Source organism: Nomascus leucogenys, chromosome 3, assembly GCF_006542625.1.
Source record: "Nomascus leucogenys isolate Asia chromosome 3, Asia_NLE_v1, whole genome shotgun sequence".
Classification (NCBI taxonomy): Eukaryota; Metazoa; Chordata; class Mammalia; order Primates; family Hylobatidae; genus Nomascus; species Nomascus leucogenys.
In genome coordinates, this window is record NC_044383.1 from 102351965 (window position 1) to 102377674 (window position 25710).

The 25710-nt window shown below is 37.6% G+C and overlaps 1 protein-coding gene across 1 annotated transcript in view; it reads right to left on the bottom strand.

Annotated features, from left to right (window-relative positions):
• Positions 1–25710, bottom strand: part of FRK (fyn related Src family tyrosine kinase) — a 105353-nt gene that overhangs the window by 6368 nt on the left and 73275 nt on the right. The window contains exons 3-5 of the mRNA XM_003255598.3: positions 15164–15327; positions 14160–14328; positions 9255–9413 (exon numbers count right to left, since the gene is read on the bottom strand). Coding sequence (XP_003255646.1) covers positions 9255–9413; positions 14160–14328; positions 15164–15327 — 492 coding nt within the window. The remainder of the gene's footprint in view (positions 1–9254; positions 9414–14159; positions 14329–15163; positions 15328–25710) is intronic.

Sequence of the window (25710 nt, forward strand, 5' to 3'; positions counted from 1 at the left end):
CTGGTTACTAACCGTGAGCTATATGGTATCTTCTAAAATGGCTCCCAGTTACCAGCACCTTCTCATATTCAAGTCCTTGTGAAAGCCTCTTCTACTAATTGTGGCCTGGACCTAGTGACTCATGTTTAACAACAGAATATGGCAGAAGTAGGTGGGATATCACTTCCAAGATTAAATTATAAGAGGCTGTGACTTTGCCTTACAGATAATCTCCACCCTGTTGTTCTCTCACTTGCTCACTCTAATAAAGCAAGCTGCTATGTTGCAAGCTGCCCAGTGGAAAAGTCCCTGTAGCAAGGAGCAAAGGGCATCTTGCAGCCAACAACCATAAAGGAACTGATTTCCTCAGTCCAAGAACCCAGGAGGAAGCCACACCTGCCAAGAGTCAAACCAGTGAGTTTAAAAGTGGATCTACCTCCATCAGAGCCTTCAGATGACTGGGTACTTGCCAACACCCTGACTGCAGCCTTATAAGAGGCCCTGAACCAGGAGACCCAGCTAAGCTACACCTCCCTAACACATTTTATGAGGCCAGCATCGTCCTGATACCAAAGCCTGGCAGAGACATAACCAAAAAAGAGAATTTCAGACCAATATCCTTGATGAACATTGATGCAAAATTCCTCGATAAAATACTGGCAAACCGAATCCAGCAGCACATCAAAAAGCTTATCCACCATGATCAAGTGGGCTTCATCCCTAGGATGCAAGGTTGGTTCAACATATGCAAGTCAATAAATGTAATCCAGCATATAAACAGAACCAAAGACAAAAACCACATGATTATCTCAATAGATGCAGAAAAGGCCTTTGACAAAATTCAACAACCTTCATGCTAAAAACTCTCAATAAATTAGGTATTGATGGGACGTATCTCAAAATCATAAGAGCTATCTATGACAAACCCACAGCCAATATCATACTGAATGGGCAAAAACTGGAAGCATTCCCTTTGAAAACTGGCACAAGACAGGGATGCCCTCTCTCACCACTCCTATTCAACATAGTGCTGGAAGTTCTGGCCAGGGCAATCAGGCAGGAGAAGGAAATAAAGGGTATTCAATTAGGAAAAGAGGAAGTCAAATTGTCCCTGTTTGCAGATGACATGATTGTATATCTAGAAAACCCCATTGTCTCAGCCCAAAATCTCCTTAAGCTGATTAGCAACTTCAGCAAAGTCTCAGGATACAAAATCAATGTACAAAAATCACAAGCATTCTTGTACACCAATAACAGACAAACAGAGAGCCAAATCATGAGTGAACTCCCATTCACAATTGCTTCAAAGAGAATAAAATACCTAGGAATCCAACTTACATGGGATGTGAAGGACCTCTTCAAGGAGAACTACAAACCACTGCTCAATGAAATAAAAGAGGATACAAACAAATGGAAGAACATTCCATGCTCATGGGTTGGAAGAATCAATATCGTGAAAATGGCCATACTGCCCAAGGTAATTTATAGATTCAATGCCATCCCCATCAAGCTACCAATGACTTTCTTCACAGAATTGGAAAAAACTACTTTAAAGTTCATATGGAACCAAAAAAGAGCCCGCATCGCCAAGTCAATCCTAAGCCAAAAGAACAAAGCTGGAGGCATCATGCTACCTGACTTCAAACTATACTACAAGGCTACAGTAACCAAAACAGCATGGTACTGGTACCACAACAGAGACATAGATCAATGGACCAGAACAGAGCCCTCAGAAATAGTGCCACATATCTACAACTATCTGATCTTTGACAAACCTGACAAAAACAAGCAATGGGGAAATGATTCCCTATTTAATAAATGGTACTGGGAAAACTGGCTAACCATATGTAGAAAGCTGAAACTGGATCCCTTCCTTACACCTTATACAAAAATTAATTCAAGATGGATTAAAGACTTACATGTTAGACCTAAAACCATAAAAACCCTAGAAGAAAACCTAGGCAATACCATTCAGGACATAGGCGTGGGCAAGGACTTCATGTCTAAAACACCAAAAGCAATGGCAACAAAAGCCAAAACTGACAAATTGGATCTAATTAAACTAAAGAGCTTCTGCACAGCAAAAGAAACTACCATCAGAGTGAACAGGCAACCTACAGAATGGGAGAAAATTTTTGCAACCTACTCATCTGACAAAGGGCTAAAATCCAGAATCTACAATGAACTCACACAAATTTACAAGAAAAAAACAAACAACCCCATCAAAAAGTGGGCAAAGGACATGAACAGACACTTCTCAAAAGAAGACATTTATGCAGCCAAAAAACACATGAAAAAAGGCTCATCATCACTGTCCATCAGAGAAGTGCAAATCAAAACCACAATGAGATACCATCTCACACCAGTTAGAATGGCCATCATTAAAAAGTCAGGAAACAACAGGTGCTGGAGAGGATGTGGAGAAATAGGAACACTTTTACACTGTTGGTGGGACTGTAAACTAGTTCAACCATTGTGGAAGTCAGTGTGGTGATTCCTCAGGGATCTAGAACTAGAAATACCATTTGACCCAGCCATCCCATTACTGGGTATATACTCAAAGGACTATAAATCATGCTGCTACAAAGACACATGCACATGTATGTTTATGGCGGCACTATTCACAATACCAAAGAGTTGGAACCAACCCAAATATCCAACAACGATAGACTGGATTAAGAAAATGTGGCACATATACACCATGGAATACTATGCAGCCATAAAAAATGATGAGTTCATGTCCTTTGTGGGGACATGGATGAAACTGGAAAACATCATTCTCAGTAAACTATCGCAAGGACAAAAAACCAAACACCGCATGTTCTCACTCATAGGTGGGAATTGAACAATGAGAACACATGGACACAGGAAGGGGAACATCACACTCCGGGGACTGTTGTGGGGTGGGGGGAGGGGTAGGGACAGCATTAGGAGATATACCTAATGCTAAATGGCGAGTTAATGGGTGCAGCAAGCCAACATGGCACATGGATACATATGTAACAAACCTGCACATTGTGCACATGTACCCTAAAACCTAATAATAAAATAAAATAAAATAAATAAAAATTAAGAAAAAGAAACTGTGAGATAATAAACATTTGCTGCTTTAAGCCACTAAGTTTTGCAGTAATCTTTTGTGCAGCAATAGACAACTAATACAGATTGATGTTAGGAAGATAACATCAGCACTATGAATATAGTTAAAAACATGAACTACAAAGCCAAACTTCTGCCTTGGATGAGTTACCTAATCTCTACATACCTGTTTCTTCAACTGTGAAGTGGGACTAATAATACTTACCTCATAATGTGGTTAGAAAAATGAAGGAAGTTTCCTTGTAAGTTGTATTCCTAGGTATTTTATTCACTTTGTAGCAATTGTGAAAGGGAGTTTGCTCATGATTTGGCTCTCTGTTTGTCTATTATTGGTGTATAGGAATGCTTGTGATTTTTGCACATTGATTTTGTATCCTGAAACTTTGCTGAAGTTGTTTATCAACTTAAGGAGTTTTTGGGCTGAGACAATGGGGTTTTCTAAATATACAATCATGTCATCTACAAATAGAGATAATATGACTTCCTCTCTTCCTATTTGAATACCCTTTATTTCTTTCTCTTGCCTGATTGTCCTGGCCAGAACTTCCAATACTATGTTGAATAGGAGTGGTGAGAGAGGGCATCCTTGTCTTGTGCCAGTTTTCAAAGGGAATGCTTCCAGCTTTTGCCCAGTCAGTATGATATTGGCTGTGGGTTTGTCATAAATAGCTCTTTTTATTTTGACATGTGTTCTGTCCATACCTAGTTTATTGAGTGTTAAGGACCTCTTTAAAGAGAACTACAAACCACTGCTCAAGGAAATAAGAGGGGACGCAAACAAATGGAAAAATATTCCATGCTCACAGATAGAAAGAATCAATATGTGGAAATGGCCATACTGCCCAAAGTAATTTAAAGATTCAATGCTATTCTCATCAAGCTACCATTGACTTTCTTCATGATTTAGAAAAAACTTACTTAAATATTATATGGAACCAAAAAAGAGCCCGTATAGCCAAGACAATCCTAAGCAAAAAGAACAAAGCTGGAGGTATCATGCTACCTGACTTCAAACTATACTACAACGCTACAGTAAACAAAACAGCATGGTAGTGGTACCAAAACAGATATCTAGACCAATGGAACAGAACGGAGGCCTCAGAAATAATACCACACATCTACAACCGTCTGATCTTTGACAAACCTTACAAAAACAACCAATGGGGAAAGGATTCCCTATTTAATAAATGGTGTTGGGAAAACTGGCTAGCCATATGCAGGAAACTGAAATGGGACCCCTTCCTTATGTCTTATACAAAAATTAAGATGGATTAAAGATTAAAACATAAGACCTAAAACCATAAAAACCCTAGAAGAAAACCTAGGCAATACCATTCAGGACATAGGCATGGGCAAAGACTTCATGACTAAAACACCAAAAGCAGTAGCAACAAAAGCCCAAATTGAGAAATGGGATCTGATTAAACAAAAGAGCTTCTGCACAGCAAAAGAAACTGTCATCAGAGTGAACAGCGAACCTTCAGAATGGGAGAAAATTTTTGCAATCTATCCATCTGACAAAAGGCTAATACCAAGAATCTACAGGGAATTTAAACAAATTTACAAGAAAAAAAAACATCAAAAAGTGGGCAAAGGACATGAACAGACACTTTTCAAAAGAAAACATTTATGCAGCCAACAAATATATGAAAAAAAGCTCATCATCACTAGAGAAATCCAAATCAAAACCACAATGAGACAGCATGTCACATCAGTTAGAATGGGATCATTAAAAAGTCAGGAAACAACAGATGCCGGAGAGGATGTGGAGAAAGAGGAATGCTTTTACACTGTTGGTGGGAGTGTAAATTAGTTCGACCATTGTGGAGGACAGTGTGGTGATTCCTCAAGGATCTAGAACTAGAAAATACCATTTGACCCAGCAATCCCATTGCTGGGTATATACTCAAAGGATTATAAATCATTCTACTATAAAGGCACATGCACACGCGTGTTTATTGCGGCACTATTCACAATAGCAAAGACTTCGAACCAACCCAAATGCCCATCAATGTTAGACTGGATAAAGAAAATGTGGCACATATACACCATGGAATACTATGCAGCCATAAAAAAGAATGAGTTCATCTCCTTTGCAGGAACATGGATGAAACTGGAAACCATCATTCTCAGCAAACTAACACAAGAACAGAAAACCAAACACTGCATGTTCTCACTCATAAGTGAGAGTTGAACAGTAAGAACACATGGGCACAGGGAGGGGAACATCACACACCAGGGCCTGTCGGTGGGTGGTGAGCAAAGGGAGAGATAGCATTAGGAGAAATACCTAATGTAGATGATGGGTTGATGGGAGCAGCAAACCACCATGGCACATGTATACCTATGTAACAGAACGGCATGTTCTACACCTGTATCCCAGAATTTAAGTATAATTTTAAAAAATTAAAAAAATTGAAAACAAAGAAAATGAATGAAGTTAATATTTATAAAAGACCTAGAAATTGCCTGTCACAAGATACTACAGTGTTTTTTAAAGAAAAAAGTATATATATGATCCTCTCCTATCACTATCTCATATAGTTCATTTCCAGTCAATCACCTAATTTAATACTCTGAACAACAATATGAAGTAAGTATTGAAATTATTCTCCCCCGTTTCATAGGAATTCCTGTTACTCAAAGGAATAGGTAACAAGTTGTCTGACCTATAATAGATGTTCTGTAAGTATTTACTGGGGATAAAACAAGCCAAACTAAACTTTTTAAAAATGGAGATATTTATCCTCTTTAAATTGTAATAAGATGTATCTGTCATTAATTACCCTCAATACTAAAGTTTTTTTACAGATCTCTCTCATTTTGGAGAAATGTATTACAAAAATTATCCAGCCAAGCTAAGAAACTACAAAAATGGTTATACAGAAAATATATGTATGTTATTTCAACTACCACATATGACATCTAATCCTATTACAGTGGATAGAAAATGGTTTGCACTGACAGGCATAATACTGGAGGAAACTGAGTAACACACATTTCCTACTTTGAAGGGTGCAGTAGCTTCAGTACTGCCTAAGTAAACATCAACACATACTTTTAATACAACCAACAGAGGTCAAAACTGATGTAAAAGTTCACAAACCTATGACGATTTACATTTGCAGCAAGAAAATATTTTCAATTATATTCCATTACTAGAGAATCTTTCAGCTTAATAATATTCATCATGATGGGCTGCTTAAGAGTGGCACATCCATTTTAAGGCCACCTTATTGAATGTGAACCCTGTTGATCAGGGAAGGGGCTGTCTGCAGTGAGCATTTGTTTATTACTCCTCCTGGCTGCTAAGCATCATCCTCACAAATGAAGGCACTGGTAAACTTGACCCTAATGGCCTAACCCTGAAGCTGATAGGGTTCATACTTAGCCCTGAGTAAACCACATTACCAAGCCACAAAAATCCTTAGTGTCAAAGGTGTTGCCATGTACCAAGGAGATCTTTTCAAGCTGATACCAAGAGTCTCAAAACAAGCTTGACTCCAAGTCCCAATCTTGTTCGGTTCAGGATTGTCCCAACTTAATCTATTTATTCAATACCTAATTAGCACATACTTTCTTATGTGCCAGACACTGTTCTAACTCTGAAACAAAGAAAACACTATCTGCCTGTGTGGAGTTATATTCAGAGGATACTAAAAATAAGCCAAATAAATAAGATACACAGTACAAGATGCTTAACAGCCAAGAAGATAAAATAAAAAGAAAGGGAAGAGGAATACTTTAAGAGTCAGTAGAAAGAGATTAAATTTTAAAATTCAGAGAGTGACCAGTGAAGCACTCACCAAGATGGAAACATCTAAGTAGAGATTTTGAGGAAATGAGAAGTGAGCATGTGGATAAACATCAGAACAAAAAAAAAAAATTCAAGCAGAGGAAATAATGAGTGAGGCAAAAGCATGCCCGGATGGTAGGAAAAAGAGCAAAGAGGGCTAGCGTGGCTGACGAAGACTTAGCAAGGAGAAGCTGTAGAAGATGAGATCAGAGAGGGAATAGACAGCCAGGCCATGCAGGACTTTATGAGTTACACATGCTCTCATTTACATTTTAACTGTATCTCTTAGCTGTTATGTTAAGAAGAAACTGAAGGAGACAAGAACCAGAAGATGAAGACCAGCTGGGAGCTACTGCAGAATTCAGGTGGCAGCCTGGATCAGGGTAGGAGCATTGAGGAGAGGTAAAATCCTCTATATATTTTGAAGGCCAGCCAATGAGATTTTGCTAGCAGGTTAGAGATGGAACATGAAAAGTAGAGATGATGCCAAGGTATTAGGCCTGAGTTGATATGGTCAAAGAAGGAAAGACTGCAAGAGTAGCAGATTACTGGGGAGAATACAGGGAGATCAGTTTGGGGCATGTCATCTTGAGATGTCTAATAGACATTTCTACTATAGTAGAAATTAGGGCTGTTCACAAACAATGATTTTTTTCCTCCTTTCAAGCACTTTAGAGAATTGTACTTCCCTACTCTCTTTGACTTGATTTGTCCAAATGGAAAGGGAACAGAATTACCTCTGTCACTTCTGGTCAGAAGCTTTAAGAATCAGGGTGAGATTAGTCTCATCCCCTTTCACTGCCAGGGTGATCAAAAGAACTGAGCCACCAGCCAATCTATTTTGCAATGTAGCATGGATAAGAAATAAACGTGTGTTAAGCCCTCGGGAATTTGGAGACTGTTAGTTATTGCAGCATATTTACATTATGCAGACTGATACAAGATTCAAGTGGAGAAGTTAAGAAGGCAGTTGGGTATGATTCTCAAGTAAAGGAATAAAATTTGGAGAATTGTCAGGACATAAAAAATTAAACAATGAGATTAGATGAAATTAAGGGAACTAGTGATGTTGTGAAGAGTCTTGGAGAACTGCAAGATATTGAGAGGTCTGGGAATGAAGGAAATCCCATAGGTTGAAAAGAACCACCAAGAAAGGAAGGAGGAAATGCCACTGAGTGAAGTGTCCAGAAAGCCAAATGAAGGAAATGTTTCCAGGAGGAGAAAGCATCTATTGAATTAAATGCTGTCGATAGATCTGAAGATGGGGAATAGGCCACTAGATGTAATTATGTGAATATTATTAGAGACCTTTATAAAGCATTTTTTGTTAGCTATGATCCAAGACCACTTTTGCACTTTGTCCTGGGAATAAGGCAAAAGGGGTTATTTAATAGCTGAGTTTAATCTTTCTATGGTGGGTAACATATTCTGATGCTATTAAATTCAATATTTTTCTGCAAGGTAGCTGAGTATATTTCTGTTAACAGCATTCAACAGGCCTTATTATGTTCTTTGTTCTTCTTATCTTGTTTTGTAGTTTAATGTTACCACCTTCACAAGTCATCCTGAAATCAGAGGATATTCTTATCTTTCTGAAATCTTTGTTTCATCATTCTCACCTCCCTTTACCTCTAAACATTCTATCATTCCCACCCTGACATTTCAAGAAATTATGGAAGTCTCCTTTTCAAGCTCGAATTATTGTCAGTACTTGATCTCACCTTCTTTGAACATCTCATTTTAATGCTCATTATACTGTATTGTTGTTTACTAAATTATCCATTTGTAATAAACATCAAAATTTCACAATGCCCTTCAGTCTTCTCTGACTACAGGAAGCAAACAGAGAAATAAAGCAATAGTATATTTCTGCCTTTTTGCCTGACAATTCTTATGTTGTCTAGCAGTGGAAGTATTTTAAACAGCAACAAGTACAATACTGCCAAATACCGGCAAATAAAATAAACATAGGATACTTCCCTCCCTTTTTCCCCAAATGTATTCCATATCCCCGAATTCTGTGCCATAGAAAATATTGGTCCATAACTGATAATGTTCAATTAGTGTAGGAAATAAAGCATCATGCAAAGCATCATGCTAAACATCCATTCTTTAATTTCCCACGTTACATTCAATTACCCTAATATATCTGTTGTGAATACTTTTCTCTTCCACTGCATAAATATTTTCCACCTTTTGAGTATACAATATAAAACCTATTAAATAGTAGTTGAGCCATTCAATGTTAAGACATTAATTCTCACAGACATACACATAGTAAATATCCTTTCGGTTACAGAAGGCTTGCTAAATTGACATTTATAGGACTAGCTAAACTAAATTCCTCTTTTTTTTTCCTTGTATTAAGTCTTTAGCTTACTTTGGAGATATTCTTGCAGACTTCCATGTCTCATCAACTCTGTAATAATATAAATTGGATCTTCTAAAGTGCAAACAGCATAAAGCTGGATAAGCTTTGGATGTCTTAGGTTCTTCATTATCTGTGCCTCCCTCAGGAAGTCATCTGGATCCATCGAACCTGAAACAAGAAGAGGGAGAAATCACTTTATGTTATTGAGGCATTCCTATCCTCACAGCAGCCTGGTGGGAATCATCAAGATTGCCTCCTGCTTCTCAGTAGAGTAAGAGCATCAGTATCACAAATCTTCAGAGTTATCAAGAAGAGAATGAGTTCAGCCAGAGCAACCTAATAACTGGATGTGTTGGTGCATCAGGAGTATACGGTTTATATGTTATGACCTGTAGGTGAAGAGAGGTTGATTCAGGTCTACATGAAAAATGAAGGACAAAGGAGAGACTGACAATCTAACTGATAAAACAAGGCATCTTAACACAAAAGGAAAACATTCTATGAACATGAGCACTGAAGGTCACTGAATATTTAATTACTGCAACCAGAGACTGATAGCTGCCCTGTCCTTGGTGCCCACTGTGGGAACAGCTGGACAAAAGTCCTAAAACAGTGACATTCTGCCATAGTTTTGTCTTTAATTCTGTAGGAACATAGTGTGTAGACCAAGTGGAAAACGTCCAAGACCATCCTCAAAAGTTAATGGGGTTTTTTTTCACATGTTTTGTATGTTCAACTTGAAACTGATATTTAATATTTTCTCCTGTACTATCTGCTTCCACAGTCAGAGCCTTAATAGCATGGCCAAATGGAGGAGAGACAATATTAAGGCCTATTTAGAAGACTTGTCTGCAATTAAATTGTATTTTAATGGATCCACCCTGACTCACCATGCAAGGTGTCAAGTAGTTGACATCAAATAAAATTTAAGAGGAGGAAGATTATCCGGAGTTTACATTTCATCAGTAATTTTAAAATATTTTCTTTTAGAATATGATGTTTCAGAGGCATTACTGTAATTAAAGGAATACTGTCATTTCACATCTTAGTATTCACTATGAATAATGCAAATATGGTTTCCATTGATGCTCAAAGAGACTACTACATTCATCATCCTCTCGATGTTGAAGACTTTACAACTGATATTTAAACCCAGACATGGATAAGCTTTGACATTCTAAGGCAACACTGTGACTTGTTTATTAATGTGAAGTTGAGTTAGTTACATGTGACCTGCACATCATTTCACATAAAACATTTGCGCAGTCTCCCCTTTGAGATCCCAGAAGTTCAGAACTAGACTGATCAGAGTCTGCATTCTGGACAAATCTCAACTCTCTGCCACTAGTGCCCTGTGTGATCTTGAGCAAGTTATCAAACCTCTCTAAACTTCAGTTTCTTCATCTGTAAAACATGGCTAATAATTTTACTGACATTGTAAGATCATTACCAAGATAATAGCAATGCCTGCACGTATGTATTCAGTGACTGTTGATCATTATTTATATTATCATTGATAGGCATAGTCTTGGAAAAACCAAACAGAGAAGCTGTAGGTATATTTCATAGGCTAAGGAAGAAAAGGGACAAGGACTTAAAGAGAGAGAATAGGCGAAAATGGCTGATTCTCTTTTCCGTTACATGTTTCTGAGCTCCATCAATTCCATCTCTACCATTAGTTTACTCCACACAAACAGGATTAAAATTTGGAATCATAGTCACAAAATGGAGCTGAGAATAAGAGACACCTAAACTATAATAAGGGACTTTGTTCTTAATTGTTACAACTAGTTTGGCCTATGGTTAAATATAATATAGTGGGGACTCCCCCCACTACCACCCCCTAAAAAAGAAGCTTCCAGTGGTAGCAGTAATTATGATAACCATACAGAAAATTAGGCTGGGCATGGTGGCTCATGCCTGTGATCCCAGAACTTTGGGAGGCCAAGGCAGGCGGATCACTTGAGGTCAGGAGTTAAGAGACCAGCCTGGCCAACATGGTGAAACCATGTCTCTACTAAAAATATAAAAATTAGCTGGGCGTAGTGTCAGGTGCCTGTAATCCCAGCTACTCAGGAGGCTGAGGCAGGAGAATCACTTGAACCCAGGAGGTGGAGGTTACAGTGAGCTGAGATGACACCATTGCACTCCAGCCTGGGAAACAGACTGAGACTCTGTCAGAAAGAAAGAGAGAAAGAGAGAAAGAGAGAGAGAGAGAGAGAGGAAGGAAGGAAGGGAGGAAGGAAGGAAGGAAGGAAGGTAGGAAGGAGAAAAGAAAAAGAAAATTATATATACAATATATATTTATGTTAATGAAATTTCTGTGTTGTGTGGCCATCAGATTCAAGCAATGAAGGACACTCAAACTCATTCCCAAATCAGACTATGCACAAGAACTGAAATCACAGTAGGTCAGAAGCCTCTGCAGGTGAAGACTGTTTCAGAGCACTCCTTCATGGCCATGCTGGTTATAGCTCACCAGCTGCAGAGTAAAGGACACCCAATCTCACCTCAGCTAGTAATGTAACATTAAATATTAATTTTTGCCTGTCAAAGCTACTGTGGGAGTTCATTTCAGGCTCGTCTTTATTTCGTAGTAGCCTGCTCAGCAATAAATAGCTGCTAAGATTGATTAATGGCCCCAGTGAAGTGAAGACATTTAACCAATCACTAAAGCTGTTTGTGGCTATTACACTGTAAGTCAATAATAATTATTCCTGTTGGAGAGAAAGCTATCGTGTTTCTTTTTTTAACATGAGAAATCTGACTTTTTTGTTGTCTTTTGACTTCCCAAAGGGCTTCCTTAGAGAACAATGTTAGGAAGGCTAGCTAGCTGCCTTTTCTTAGAAAAGAATTATTAGATTGGACAATAAAATTTAGCCACCATTTATTAACAAGATTAGGGTCTAAAAGCATATACACAGTGATTGTGAAAATCTCAGGTGCTAGAATAGAATGTCCTAACCTGGAGCACTTATATAGCATCTGGCCACTTTAAAATGCCTGTCTCTTGTTTCATCTGGCAGATGAAAATGCTGAAACTGAATTCCTGCACTAGTAAATTTGCACTTCAGTGGACACATCTGTCAGCAGCCCCATGGAGGCTAACATTTATTAAGAACTTGCTGCATATACTTTACGTACATTGACTCCATTGACTCCATTTGTCCTCATAAAACCCTAGAAATTAGGAACTATTATGATTCCCACTTCCAGATGAGAAGATTCCAAAAGGTTAAAAAATTGTCCAAAGTCACAGAGGGCAGGACCAGGTTTAAACACAGATTTATCTTATATCAAATTTGACACTATTCTCTTGTTACACCAGAGGATCCCAACGTTTTCAGTTCATGGAACCTTTAGTGTCTCCATAACTTTTTTCATGATGACTCTAAGTGAAAATAAAAAAAACTAACAGTTATTTTGATTACTGGGTTAGATCCAAACAAGTTAAGAAGTATTTATCTTAACAATTTAATAGCCATTTGAAAAAATAACATATGTAAATTGAAAGGAAAAGATAATTCTTCACTTAATTCTTAACTACAAGTGCTTACTAAAGTGATATATGCATCCCTGGGACACTGCACAACTTCTCCAATCTTAGAATCAGATTAAGCACTGCTACCCCCATTTTCTGGTCCATATTGATTTTTGTGTGGATTTTGCATTTGACCATAGCAACTATCAAAAACCCAGCTTCACAAAGATATGATGTCAACAAAAGGAATGTTGTTCTAAAGTTGAAACCATGAACTACTTCAAGGTAGCAGTTTGTACAATATTCAGAATGTTGACTTCAAAACTTTTAAGTATTCCACAGCACTCTTGTGAATTCACCGTGGTGCCCCCATGAGCCTTGCCACACAGTTTGGGAACCACAGTGTTACCCTATGCTGCTAGCCAACAAATCCCAAGTGCTCAGGTTCTGCCACCAGGAGGTTTACCAAACCTCTAAGAATTCTGGGCTAGGTAAATAATGCAGGTCTCCCAGAAAACTACAATCTAGCCTATGTTGCTTATTCTTACCTCTGTAATAAAGGTATATATGAGGCTACTATAGCAATGTTGCACTTTTATAGACTGTCACTTCCATGGGGCATGATGCAATAGTAATTAATGTGGGTTCAAATCCCAGCTATGCCATTTGCTGACTTTTTCATTATTATAATAATAGTTTTTATCCATCACTTACTGTGAACCAGGCACTATACAAAGCATTTCCACTAATGACCTAATTTATCTTCTTGGTTGGCCTTATTATTCTCTCTATTTTACAAATGACAAAACTGAAGCACAGAGTTCAAAAATTTGCTCAAGATCATATGACTAGAAAGTATTTGGAAAGGTACTTAGTCCCTCTTTAAAATGGAGGGAATAAAGCCTGGCTGAATAAATACTGATTTCAGTATGATTTTACTTGCCATCACAGGAAAAAGGAAGATGGAAGGGAAAAAAATTCCTACATTTTCAAATACAAGTTTCTTTAGATGGACCAGTTTGCCTTTTAACCATAAAAATTAATACTTTTAAAAATAGTTGTTCCCTGAATAGTATCAAGATTCCTTCTGATTTTTTAAATATTTTCAGCTAAGTCAGTATCTGCTAAATAAGGTTAGGAACAAAATGGGAAGAAGGACATTGGAAGACTGAATCCTAACTCCAGATAAGAGATGAGTTGTCAGACTCTTCAGAATCAGCGATATTTTAAGACTCAGCTGAACCAGGAAGTGTGTTCTTGTTTTTATATTTTAATGCCTTATCCATAGGTTGGCGTCACCTGGGCTAGAGAGAATTACCACAACACCTGCTTGCTGCCAGTATTAGCCACCCTATGACCTCTTAGATATTTACAGTGTTAAATTGAGCTCATAAAAATTCACATATGCCATTTAACCTTTATTGTTTTCGCACCTGGTTTTAATGTTTTCACTGCTACTGGAGTGGTATTGTTCCACAGACCTTCCCATACTTCGCCAAACTGACCAGATCCCAATCGCTTTAGAAGCTGTATGGAGTTGCGGTCTATCTCCCATTGGTCCACGGTTTTATACGACAAATCAAATGGAGCTGGGACCTGGATCTGTCTCATAGAATAATAAAAGAAATTGTTAAAAAAAAAAGTAGATTTAATATTATTTTGTTGAAAATAATAGTCTAGGTACTTTTAAATAAAACTTTTTAAAACAAAATATTGTAAACCATATTATAATTACTTCAAAAACAAAAAGTATGGTGGGAGAATCTGCATTTGTTAACTCTTCAAATTGATCTTCCAAATCTTGGGAAGTCAGGCACCTCGTTGTCCACCTGTCTGATCCCATACCTGACGCCATCCTCACTCAGGTCTGGAATGACTTCTGTCTACCTCTTCACCTAGCTAAATCCTCTCATTTTCAAGGCCCAGCTGAAGTTCCGTCTCACCCACAAATCCTTCCCAAACTCTTTGGCTATAGTTTTTTTATATGTATCATCTATTTTTGCATAATTAAATGTTTTATATTTTTCAAACTCATTTTTTCATTTCTTTATCTGTTCATTCATTTATTTACTCATTCATTTAGTAAGTAAAATTGTTTTAAGAATTGACTAGGTGCTTTTCTATAAACAAAACAAGCAAGACCCCTGCCCTCCTAGAACTCATATTCTAGTTTACCACCTGCCCTATGGTCTCTGTTGCAGCTTCTAAACTCTGCTGTTATGGTACCAAAGAATCCAAAGAAAACTCGCATATGAATGAGCATCTGTGCAAATAAAACTTATTTACAAAACAAGCATACGTCAGTGTGAGTTCATGGGTCATGGTTTGCCTATACCCACCTCAGGTAATAAAATGACAATTTTTTTTCCTGAACTGATATCTGAAGGAAAAAAGTTAACTTCAATGGAAAAAAAACATGGCTTGAAAGCATTTTCACCTTTAAGCATGGTTTCCCCAGCTTGACACACAGGCCGTCACTTGTCTTGGTGTAGTGGCTCACAAATTCGTTCAGTGTTGAAAAGGTTCTTCTCCGCGTGAGAAAAAAGCCCCCTTCATCCAGTCTTTTAATTCTGTAGTGTTTTACAACTGCTCCATCTAAAACTGGAACCCAAAATAATTCCTGTTAATAAACTTCTTGCCAAAACCAAGCAGATTTATTTACTTTGTGGTGACATTTTCAATGCATAAAATGAAATCTATATAAAATTATATGTATTTCTCAACTTTGTCTCAGAAAAGATTTAAGAAAGTTTACAAAGGATATAGAACAAAAAAGACAGTGTGAGAACTGGGAAATAATACTGAAAGAAATATAAAAATAAAGGGGTGAGGCTAGCACTAAAAGAATCCATGCTTCCAAGCCTAGTATACTTGATTAAAACAAGCCATAAAATTGACTCTATCACTCTAGCAATGCAAAGAAGGAAACCTTACCATTTTGAGGAATCACAGTATCCATAAGAGAAAATCATGAAAGGTTTTTAGAAACAGTTTGACTCTTCCTGGTGCAGAGACCAGGGAGAAATTTCTCCCATGAAATCCTATAATGTGGCGTTGGAAATAAACGGTGTGCTCAATACCGTCTTACAATAATGCATAGAATTCCACAGGACTGTTCATTATATTGTACCTCAATGCAGGCTGGTAACAGAATGTCCTAACACAGTTCAATAAAAGCAATTCCACAGAGCCTAAAATGATGCAGTCCACATATGCAACGTTCCAGCAGTATTGCTTCATGCAAGGGTAAGTCCTGTAGGACCTACAGGAATAACTAGACTGTGTTATTTTTACCTAGTCTGGCTTGCAGTGGCTATTTTGTTACTGTTGCCGCCCACCTACCATTGACCCTTCTTCTGGTAACAGCACCCCCAATTTTCCTCAGAGAATTGTTGCTTCTCTAAAAGCATGTGGTCCAGAGGGACCTGGCAGCCACCTGGAGCCGAAGAAGACATAATTAGTGCAATAAGAGCCAAGGAACCCCAATTCCGGGACTTGATAGTTCCAGAAAGACAGGAAGAGTTTTGTTGCTGTGGCTGTTGTTTTGGTTTTGGTTTACTTATGGGAGTTTGGAGCTATTGGCAGAATCCTTGCCTCCAGACAGGAAGCAAGCTTGCCTGAGAAGAGAAGCAGCCCAGTGGGAGGCAGTCTTGATTTGGAAAGTGAAGCTTAATCCCAGGAGCCAGCCAAGCCTGGCTTTTCAGCTACAAGAGTCAATTAATTACCTTTTTGGTTAAACTATTTTGAATAGGGATTTCTGCACTTACATTCAAAATATTGACTAATGCACTTTATACCTATGCTTTCACTTAGCAAAGTTATTGATAAGTATTGGGCAGCATTTACCACCAGAATGCTATTCTGCATTCCTTGCTAAATATATAACTTTATGCTTCAGTGATTAGTCAGGCTGGTGCAATGCTCTTATGAAAGGAAAGAAGACATCCCACTTCCCATATGGAGGTTTACTGAGGGCATGCCAATAGCTAGGACAAATTTTTTTTTTTCAAAAACAGGAATTGGCACACACCAGAAAAGCTAAAATGAAAAAAGACAGTATTAACAAGGAAGTGGAGTGACTTCCTACACACAGTTGATGGAAGAGTAATTTTTACCACCACTCTGGAAAACTGTTTTTCCTTATCTACTAGAGTTGAACATAGTCATACATGTCATACAGTAATTCCACTCCTAAGCATAAAATCAATAAAAGTGCAAAATATATTCACCAAAACATGTGTTTAAGAATGTTTTTACTTGCCTGATTTGTAAGGGTCTAAACCTGGAAACAATCCAAATGTTCATCAACCAATAAACAGAACTATCCAAATGTCTATCAACTAAAAAACAATCGAATTAGCTAAAAAACTGTCACCTAGTGGAATGCAGATTTGTAAATAAACAAAAACTGCAGCTACACATAACAATGTGAATGAATCTCGCAAACTCAAATATATAATCTCATTATTAAAAAGCAAAGCTGAGCTGGGCGTGTTGGCTCACGCCTTTAGTCACAGCATTTTAGGAGGTGAGATGGAAGAATTGCTTGAGGCCAGGTCTGCAAGCCAGTCTAGGCAATGGTGGTAGACCCTGTCTCAACAAAAAATAATACTAATAATAATAATTGTTTTTAAATTAGCCAGGATTGGTGGCACACACCTGTAGTCGCAGCTACTTGGGAGGCTGAGGCAGGAGGATCACTTCAGCCCAGAAGGTCAAGGCTGCAGAGAGTTATGATCGATTGTGCCACCATACTCCAGTCCAGTCTGGGCAACAGAACAAGACTGTCTCTAAAATAAATAAATAAATAAATAACAAAAACAAGCAAAACTATTGATATGAGGGGGTCAGTGACTGGGATGTTAACCTAATTCTCTTTCTTAACTTGGTGCTGGTTACCTGGGTGAATTCACTTTGTACTCACCAAACTAAACTCTTATGAATTGTGTACTTTTATTATGTGTATCACACTTCAATTTAAAAGAATACTTTTAAAATGTCAGTGTTTTGCTTCTGTTTATGAACAAATGGGACATTGAATCTCCAAACTGCTATATTATGGTTCATGCTGTATTATTTCAGTATAGAAGGTTATCAAAGTAAATGTTACCTAATTTTCACCTTGGATATAAAAATTCTCAGTAACATACAAGTAGAATATTAACTTTAAGCAAATAAGTTTTCTAGTAAGCACTGTGAGAAACCTGGCTACAAAATGCCCTCCTAAATAACTGAGCTGACGTGCAGTATAGGAGTATTTGCTATAAGCCAGAAAAGTGCAGGGAAATATCAAACAAAAATCAAGACTTTAGGTGTACAACACTGAATTTGAAGGTAACCTTTCTAACACAGCATCAACCACAATAATGCAAACAATACAGCAGAGAAGCACAACTAATAATTAAAGCATACACCTTTCATGTTCTTCCCAGTGGTCTTTAATTTGTAATCTGTGAGAATAACACTCCCCTGTCCCTAGATGAAAGCTCCAGCAAAGTTTTCTTGCCCACTTTTGGGTATTAGACAGTCTGACTTCCAATCAAAATAACAAACACAGTCTCAATTCAAGCCTAGATGCCCAGTCCCAAATGATAACCAAAACACTCTACTCTACATGATCAGATGTCAAATCTTCTCTCCTTCCCCAGCTCTGGCCCGCTTCAGGCAAAAGGCAGCAATGGAAACACGGTATGGGCGGCTTCCTCTCTGTTTCTCTACTATAGCTGCTCCCCCACTTTTCCTTCCCAGCTGGGTTCTGAGCATCTTGACTAAGAGCAGAGAGAAGAGGGAGTAAAGGTTGAGAAGGCCACACTCAGTCGACTTCCCACTCCGAGCCTGCTGGCAGAAACTCAAGCCAACTCCTCTCTGGGACACTCACGCAGGCCCTTTGGGGCTTCCCCATCTCTAAAGGAACCCTCACTGCAGTTGCTAAGATGCAGACATTTCTACGATGCCTGCACCCAATCTCCTCTCAGCTTCTGTTTCCTGGGCAGTTCTCCCACCACATTCTCCCTTATAGGTCTCCTCTTATCCTCCAGCAGAAGCTTTCTTGGGCAAAACCCAAAACTCCTCCAGACTGTCCATCTACAGTGCCATGGCACTTTTGCTTATTAGGAGACCCACTTATGGTCCTGAGATAATATTTACACATCCCTTGCCCTGACAATTACTAGGAGGAGACAGAGGCTGGTGCCCTAAGTCACCTCTATTCTACTTCCACAGGATGCTTTCGCCTTCTCAACCTGAGTCAGGCACCTGTGTTCTATCCTCCCAACTGCAGAGGGTGGAAAGTTAGCTCTCAGAGTGGCCTTTCTGAAGTGCCCTCTCACTAGGTTTGGGGTCCCAATCATTAGCCCAGGAATAAAGGGGGTCCCATAGTGTGCCAACAGCTTTCTTCAAAGGCAAAATGCCATCAGCAAATTATTCCTCCATTCCACTCCTTGTATCCTTTCTAAATTATTAACAGGCTGAGAGATCCAAGAGCAGCCATACCCATCTTTGACCGATTCCTTTGTCAACTGTGAGTATGGAGATCTGACTTTGAAATTTTACTTCTACTGTGTCTTAATGACCTCAATCAAAAACTCCATTTTAACATTGTTATATTCACACGTATTGACCCAAACACCATGCTAAGCACTGTTTTACATTATTTTATTGTAATCTTATAACAGTTATATAAGGTAGTTATTAGGTCCATTTTGTTATTCATAAAAGTGAGTAGATGGCACTGCCAGGATTCAACTTGGGGCCTTGTGACTCTAAGATGCTCTATAACCAGCAGATTTCACATAGCAGATCTAAATGTCTAATAAGACACACCTCCAGTTCATGACAATAATATTATGTCATCTGTGTTCAGGAAAATGTTTTACTTTCAGCAGTAATATCATTCATTCATTTTAATGTTTTCCTTTACATTAAAATACAAAAGGCAAGCATCCATTTAATTCCTTCAAGAGCAATATCATTTTCTTAAACTTTTTTGTGTTTCTGGAACACATCCTTGCACTCTGATTTGTCAAGCTACCATTCCTACTGGCTATGACTCTTAGGCCAGTGTTAATTGCCCTATATAATAATCATCAAATAGAGGACTTCTATCAGGATATAGAGCTTAGCTCATAATATATTCCTGAAGCCGGAAACCATCATTCTCAGCAAATTAACACAAGAACAGAAAACCAAACACCGCATGTTCTCACTCATAAATGGGAGTTGAACAATGAGAACACATGGACACAGGGAGGGGAACATCACACACTGGAGCCTGTTGGGGGATGGGGGATTAAGGGTGGGATAGCATTAGAAGAAATACCAAATGTAGATGATGGATTGATGGGTGCAGCAAACCACCATGGCACGTGTATACTTATGTAACAAATCTGCACATTCTGCACACGTATCCCAGAACTTAAAGTATAATTTTTAAAAATTAAAAAAAAAAAAGCCAACAAAGGGGCGGGCATGGTGGCTCACGCCTGTAATTCCAGCACTTTGGGAGGCCAAGGCGGGCAGATCACTTGAGGACAGGAGTTCAAGACCAGCCTGGCCAACATGGCGAAACCCTGTCTCTACTAAAAACACAAAAAATTAGCTGGGTATGGTGGCATGTGTCTGTAATTCCAGCTACTCGGGAGGCTGAAGCAGGAGGACTGCTTGAACCCGGGAGGCAGAGGTCGCAGTGAGCCAAGATTGTGCCACTGCAATTCAGCCTGGGCAACAGAGCGAGACACAGTCTCAGAAAAAAAATAAAAATAAAAAGCCAATAAAAAGTCAAACAATATCATGTTAGTCCCAATTCATTTCTCCACAAAGTTATAAAAATATAAGAAGTAGAAGGATATCTAAATATAAAATATACTTGCTATTTATATAAATTCTTGGCCTACATGTTCAAGCCTTGACATCTATCAAAAAGAGAAGTCCATAAATTAAAGCTGAGATGTCTAGCAAGCCAATAGGTCTGCAATTGGAAATGATGGGAAGCAATAAAAAGAATTCCCCTTTTATAAACAAGATGAACTATCTACTAGCTCCAAATTGAAATGGACTATGTGGAAATTAAACACAAACTTACAAATTCCTTCATAGTGCACCACAAAAGATCTAATAGTCTCCAAGCTAGAGACTAAAGTAAATAGATAGCAGAGGGGTTAAAGTGTGCTTTGTGATTTTCTTAATAAGGGATGCAAATCACAGTGATAAATATGGCTTTGGAGATTGCTGCTAATTATATAAAGAAAGCCTAAATAAATATTTGCCAGATCTTTATGATGCAGATTTAAATTCTAAACTGTAAAACCCAATGCTTGGCAATAGCACCTAGAGTTTTCAAGCACAAAGAGAGGTATTTTGTTTAACAGAAAAAGCAACAGACTGAGAAATGGCAGACCCAGGTTACAATTTAATTAGTACATAACCAAAAACATGTCAGTCTCATGGGCCTTGATTTCTTTATTATTAAAATAAAAGAGTAGGCTTTTTAAAAAATCTCCAAATTTCCAAATGTTTCCATCTTAGCATTCAAAGATTTCTGATGACCACTGCTTTCTCTCCCTAAATTCTGATCTCTTTGTGTAGTCCTTTCATAAAACTTTAGTAATTCTTACCTTGGAGCTTTTGAACCCCATTTGAATGCTTTTCCTGTGAATCTTCTAGAATCTGGCCCCTTCCTTTCCTCCCAATTTAAATCCTCAGAGCCAGCCTTCTCTATCCCCTCGAGCTCCTCCTTTCTATCACATAAACCTGCTTAATTGTGATAGTATTTATCACAGTAGAATTATCTCTGTGAGGGCAGGGGCTCTGCTGTCTTCATCCAATAAATAGAGCTTGGCTCACTAATATAAACATCTACTAAATGAATGAATGATATCACTAACTCTTGTATTTTAAGTGAAATATAAATTTCTGAGATGTCTGCTGCAATATTAAATAGGTAATTATAGCAATACTTTCGGGACTTACAAGACTTCCCTGCAATCTTATTTTAAAATGGCAAAAAAAAAAAACCTCAGGATATAAACACTACTAGAGAATAGTCATTCAAGTCAATATCTGATTTCTTGATTTTTAAAATATAATGCAGAAATTTTTTTTTCATCTCTTACTGGCATCATGAGCATTTATACATGGTTCCTTCAAGTTCTCAATCTGAACAAAACTGGAATATATGTATTATTTAAAAATAAGACCACAAAAGCTACATCAGGGAAATTCAATACATTGTAGTCAGGATGAAGGCACTTTCAATATTGCATATATTCATAAATAATCGAATACAGAATGCAAACTGTTTTTTAAAAGTATTTTCATTTCTTAGTGGTGAGTTCATATGCTTGCAAATTGTCATTCTTAATGAAGGTTGAATTCAGGTGTCTCAGAACTAGAGAGAAATGAATTTTCTATTCCTTTTCTGGCTTGTGATCTTTATTATTGAACTGAGCCTATTCCAATTCCTACAGACTATAAGTGAATGCTTGTGCCATTCTTTTTGTGAAATACTATGAGTTTGTACTAGTTAAGTATTTTAGTAGTTCAGCTGCAAAAAATATATAAGATTAACTAAAATAAACTGGAATCATCCATCAATAAAGTTGCTGGCATTATGATTGAACTCAGCTAAAACATCAAAGATCCTGAGTTTACATGCTGTTTGACCTAGGGAGAAATATTTCACCTGTCAACTGATTAATCTAGCAGAACATGTCGAAGAATTAGGATATATTGTGGAGACGTAGGTAAGTATGTATGAGGAGTACAATAAATGTTGGTTGCATGTTGAAAGAACTCAGCTATTCTGCACATTAACTTCTATATGGACTATACCACAGGTCACCTGATTATTTGGCAACCCTCACATCCAGAGTAACTGATTTGGGAGAGGATCTATGAGATCTAGCTGGGGTCTGATGATTTCCGTCCTATTTGCCAAACCCAAGTGCATTTATGTAATATATAGTTGGTGACAGATATAGAAGCCCAGCTTTCTTCTAACATGGTAAGGCCTTATTTTGCAGTCCTTTCATAAAACTTAAGTAATTCTCACCTTGGAGCTTTTAAGGTAGAAAAGGGTTTCTCTGCCACTATATAAAAGAATACTGTGAGATTTTATCATAAAGCACTTTCAAAGAACTCTGCCCCAATTCTATCCCACACGGGTAACATATTATTCAGAACATATTAAACAATTATGAAATTCAGGATATTCCAAAATTAGATTTTTAAAAGACAGAAATTCTGGAAACTAACTTTGGAATATAACATAAACATAAACATAAAGTCAGAGGCTGTGTCTGCAAGACACAAAGTCAAGTCACAAACATAAAGTCAAGTCGGCTGGGTGAAAAACATTGGTATAACAATTAATTTGGTGTTTTACAGAAAAACAAATGGCTGATTGTGCAGATTTTTGTTTTTCGGCTGGTCTTCTGGCATCATCTGGGCATAGCCTTATTTCTACTGACTGATAATAATCTCTTTCCATACTCAGTAAAACAATATGACTTCGTTGATTGAGCAAAGGAATGAAAATCAAGAACTCACTCCCCTAATCTTATTCTGCCAGTGATTTGTTCTCTGACCTTAGGCAAGGAATTTCATTTCAGTTTCCTTATCTAGAAAATGAGAATAATGATCTTATCTATATACTCCCACAGGGATACTTTGAGTGTCATTGTTCACAGAGGATGATAGATATTTCTAATGTACAATGTATGAATACTGTATCACAGTATCAGTATTGTCAAATAGCATTGTCAGCAAAAGAAAGGCAGTTCCAAAGAAACATTTTCTACTCCTTACAGAGTAACAGCAACTTAACACAGTGGCTGCCAAGCATATTAAGCTAAGAAATTGCTATTAATTCTGTGTGCAAAAATTCCTGCACTTGTAAACTCCTGTTTATTTGGTTTGTTTTTAGAAGATTTGTTTATACTTTTCAAAACCATTACAAAGACAACCATGATGATTCTCCCTATACCACTGCCTCAGAAATCATGCTAAGATAGCTCTACACCAATAAGTGAATAACATTAATTGATTTGTTATGTTGTATCTCCCATTAAAACACAGTTCAAGACACATGCTAATTTTACACTGAATTCTCTTCTACAGCAAATAGAGTAGGATTCCAGCATGAATTATTTTGAGAGAAGAAAGTACATCTGTCTAAATTTTAAAGTGGCATCATGTAGAAGAGTTGTTCTCTCCTTTCCTGGGGAAAAACATCCACTAAGACTAAAGAGAACAAACAGAGCTGATTCATTTTATGCATACAACTCAACCTGTGGGTCTCAAAGGGCACTTGGCTCCCAACCATGAAAATTCTGTGTGCTGCGGACATTGGTCAGTAAGTTTTACTGTTAAACTGTAGATTGAATTAGATCATGATCCATTAAGGAAGTGTCTATATTAGTTGACTCAAGAAAGCTTACCAAAAAAGCTTTTTGAGGATACATCTAATAGCTGCCAGGTCCTAGGGCCTGTCAGGGTTGTTACTGGTCAAGAAGCCCAGCTGAGGTTACTTTATAGTTAGAGACAATAATCAACAACTTTTGTAGGCAAAAATTAACTATCTCTTCCACATGGCATAGCATAGAAATTGTGAGCCTGAACTATATATTGGATCAAATGCTGATCACATTTTTGAGAAAAATTAGTCTTATTCTAAAGACCCCAATAGTCCAATCCCTTATGAAAATAAACCAACTCCTTATCAAAACTGGGTATTAGGTGTTCAGTACAGAATGTCAATTTTATTGTTTATATATCCGGTATGTAAAGCAAATGAGTATCTCTTTAATTAACAATATATAATTGTAACATTCAATATTTTGCCAGCTAATTTAATTGAAAATTACAATTTCCCATGAAAAGTACAACTTCCCATGAAAACAGCATTTACAGCATCTGATATTGCAGAGAAATGCTCGAAGAAATAACTTGATTCTTTATTCCTCTCGGGACTCTAACTCCTCCCTTGGTATTATATCTGCAATAAATCACCAGGAATTAACATACTTGGATTATATTATCTCAGTTTCCTACAGAAAATCTTTCACTGGGTAAAGATATAATGAGACATGAGACCCAGCGTATCTACTTTTCCAAACTTACTCTAAGGAAATAATCTAAATATTTACATGCATTTATTTAGTTATATCCCTACCTTGTTCTAAAAATGTCTGAAGGTTTGCATAAATTATAAAATGCCTCAGAGTATAATAAAATTTAAAATAAGTAGATGAAGGAAATAAGACAAAAGGTAAAGAAAAGGACGATGACTCCAGGAACTTGCCTATTATGCTTTACATAGATATCTTCAGATGCCAATCCACGTTCAAGCAATGTGGGCCAGATTTGGCACTGTGCCTTCCTCATGCTCACAGTAAAGAAGTAAACACATTCAGTTACCTAATTCCATGAAGAAAATATTAATAAACTATTAATCAAAACACAAACACACACAACTACACACAAACTACAGTCATGTGCCAAACACACACAACTACAGTCATGTGCCAAATAAAGATGTTTCAGTCAACAACAGCCTGCATAAATGACGGTGGTTCCGTAAGATTATAGTGGAGCTGAAAAATGCTATTGCTTAGTGACCTCGTTGTGCTACCACTTGTAGCACAATGCATTATTACATGTTTGTTGTTTACAGTACATAATATATGATAATGATAATTAACAACTATGTTACTGGTTTGTAAATTTACTATGCTATATTTTTTGTTATTATTTGAGAGTGTACTCTACCAGCCTGGGCAACACAGTGAGACCTTATCTTTACAAAAAATGAATAAAATTAGCTGAGTGTGGTGGCACATGCCTGTAGTCCCAGCTACTCGGGAGGATGAAGTGGAAGGATCATCTGAGCCCAGGGAGGTCAAGACTGCAGTGAGCCATGATCACACCACTGTACTCTAGCCTGGACAACAGAGTGAGACTCTGTCTCAGAAAAAAAAAAAAAAATAC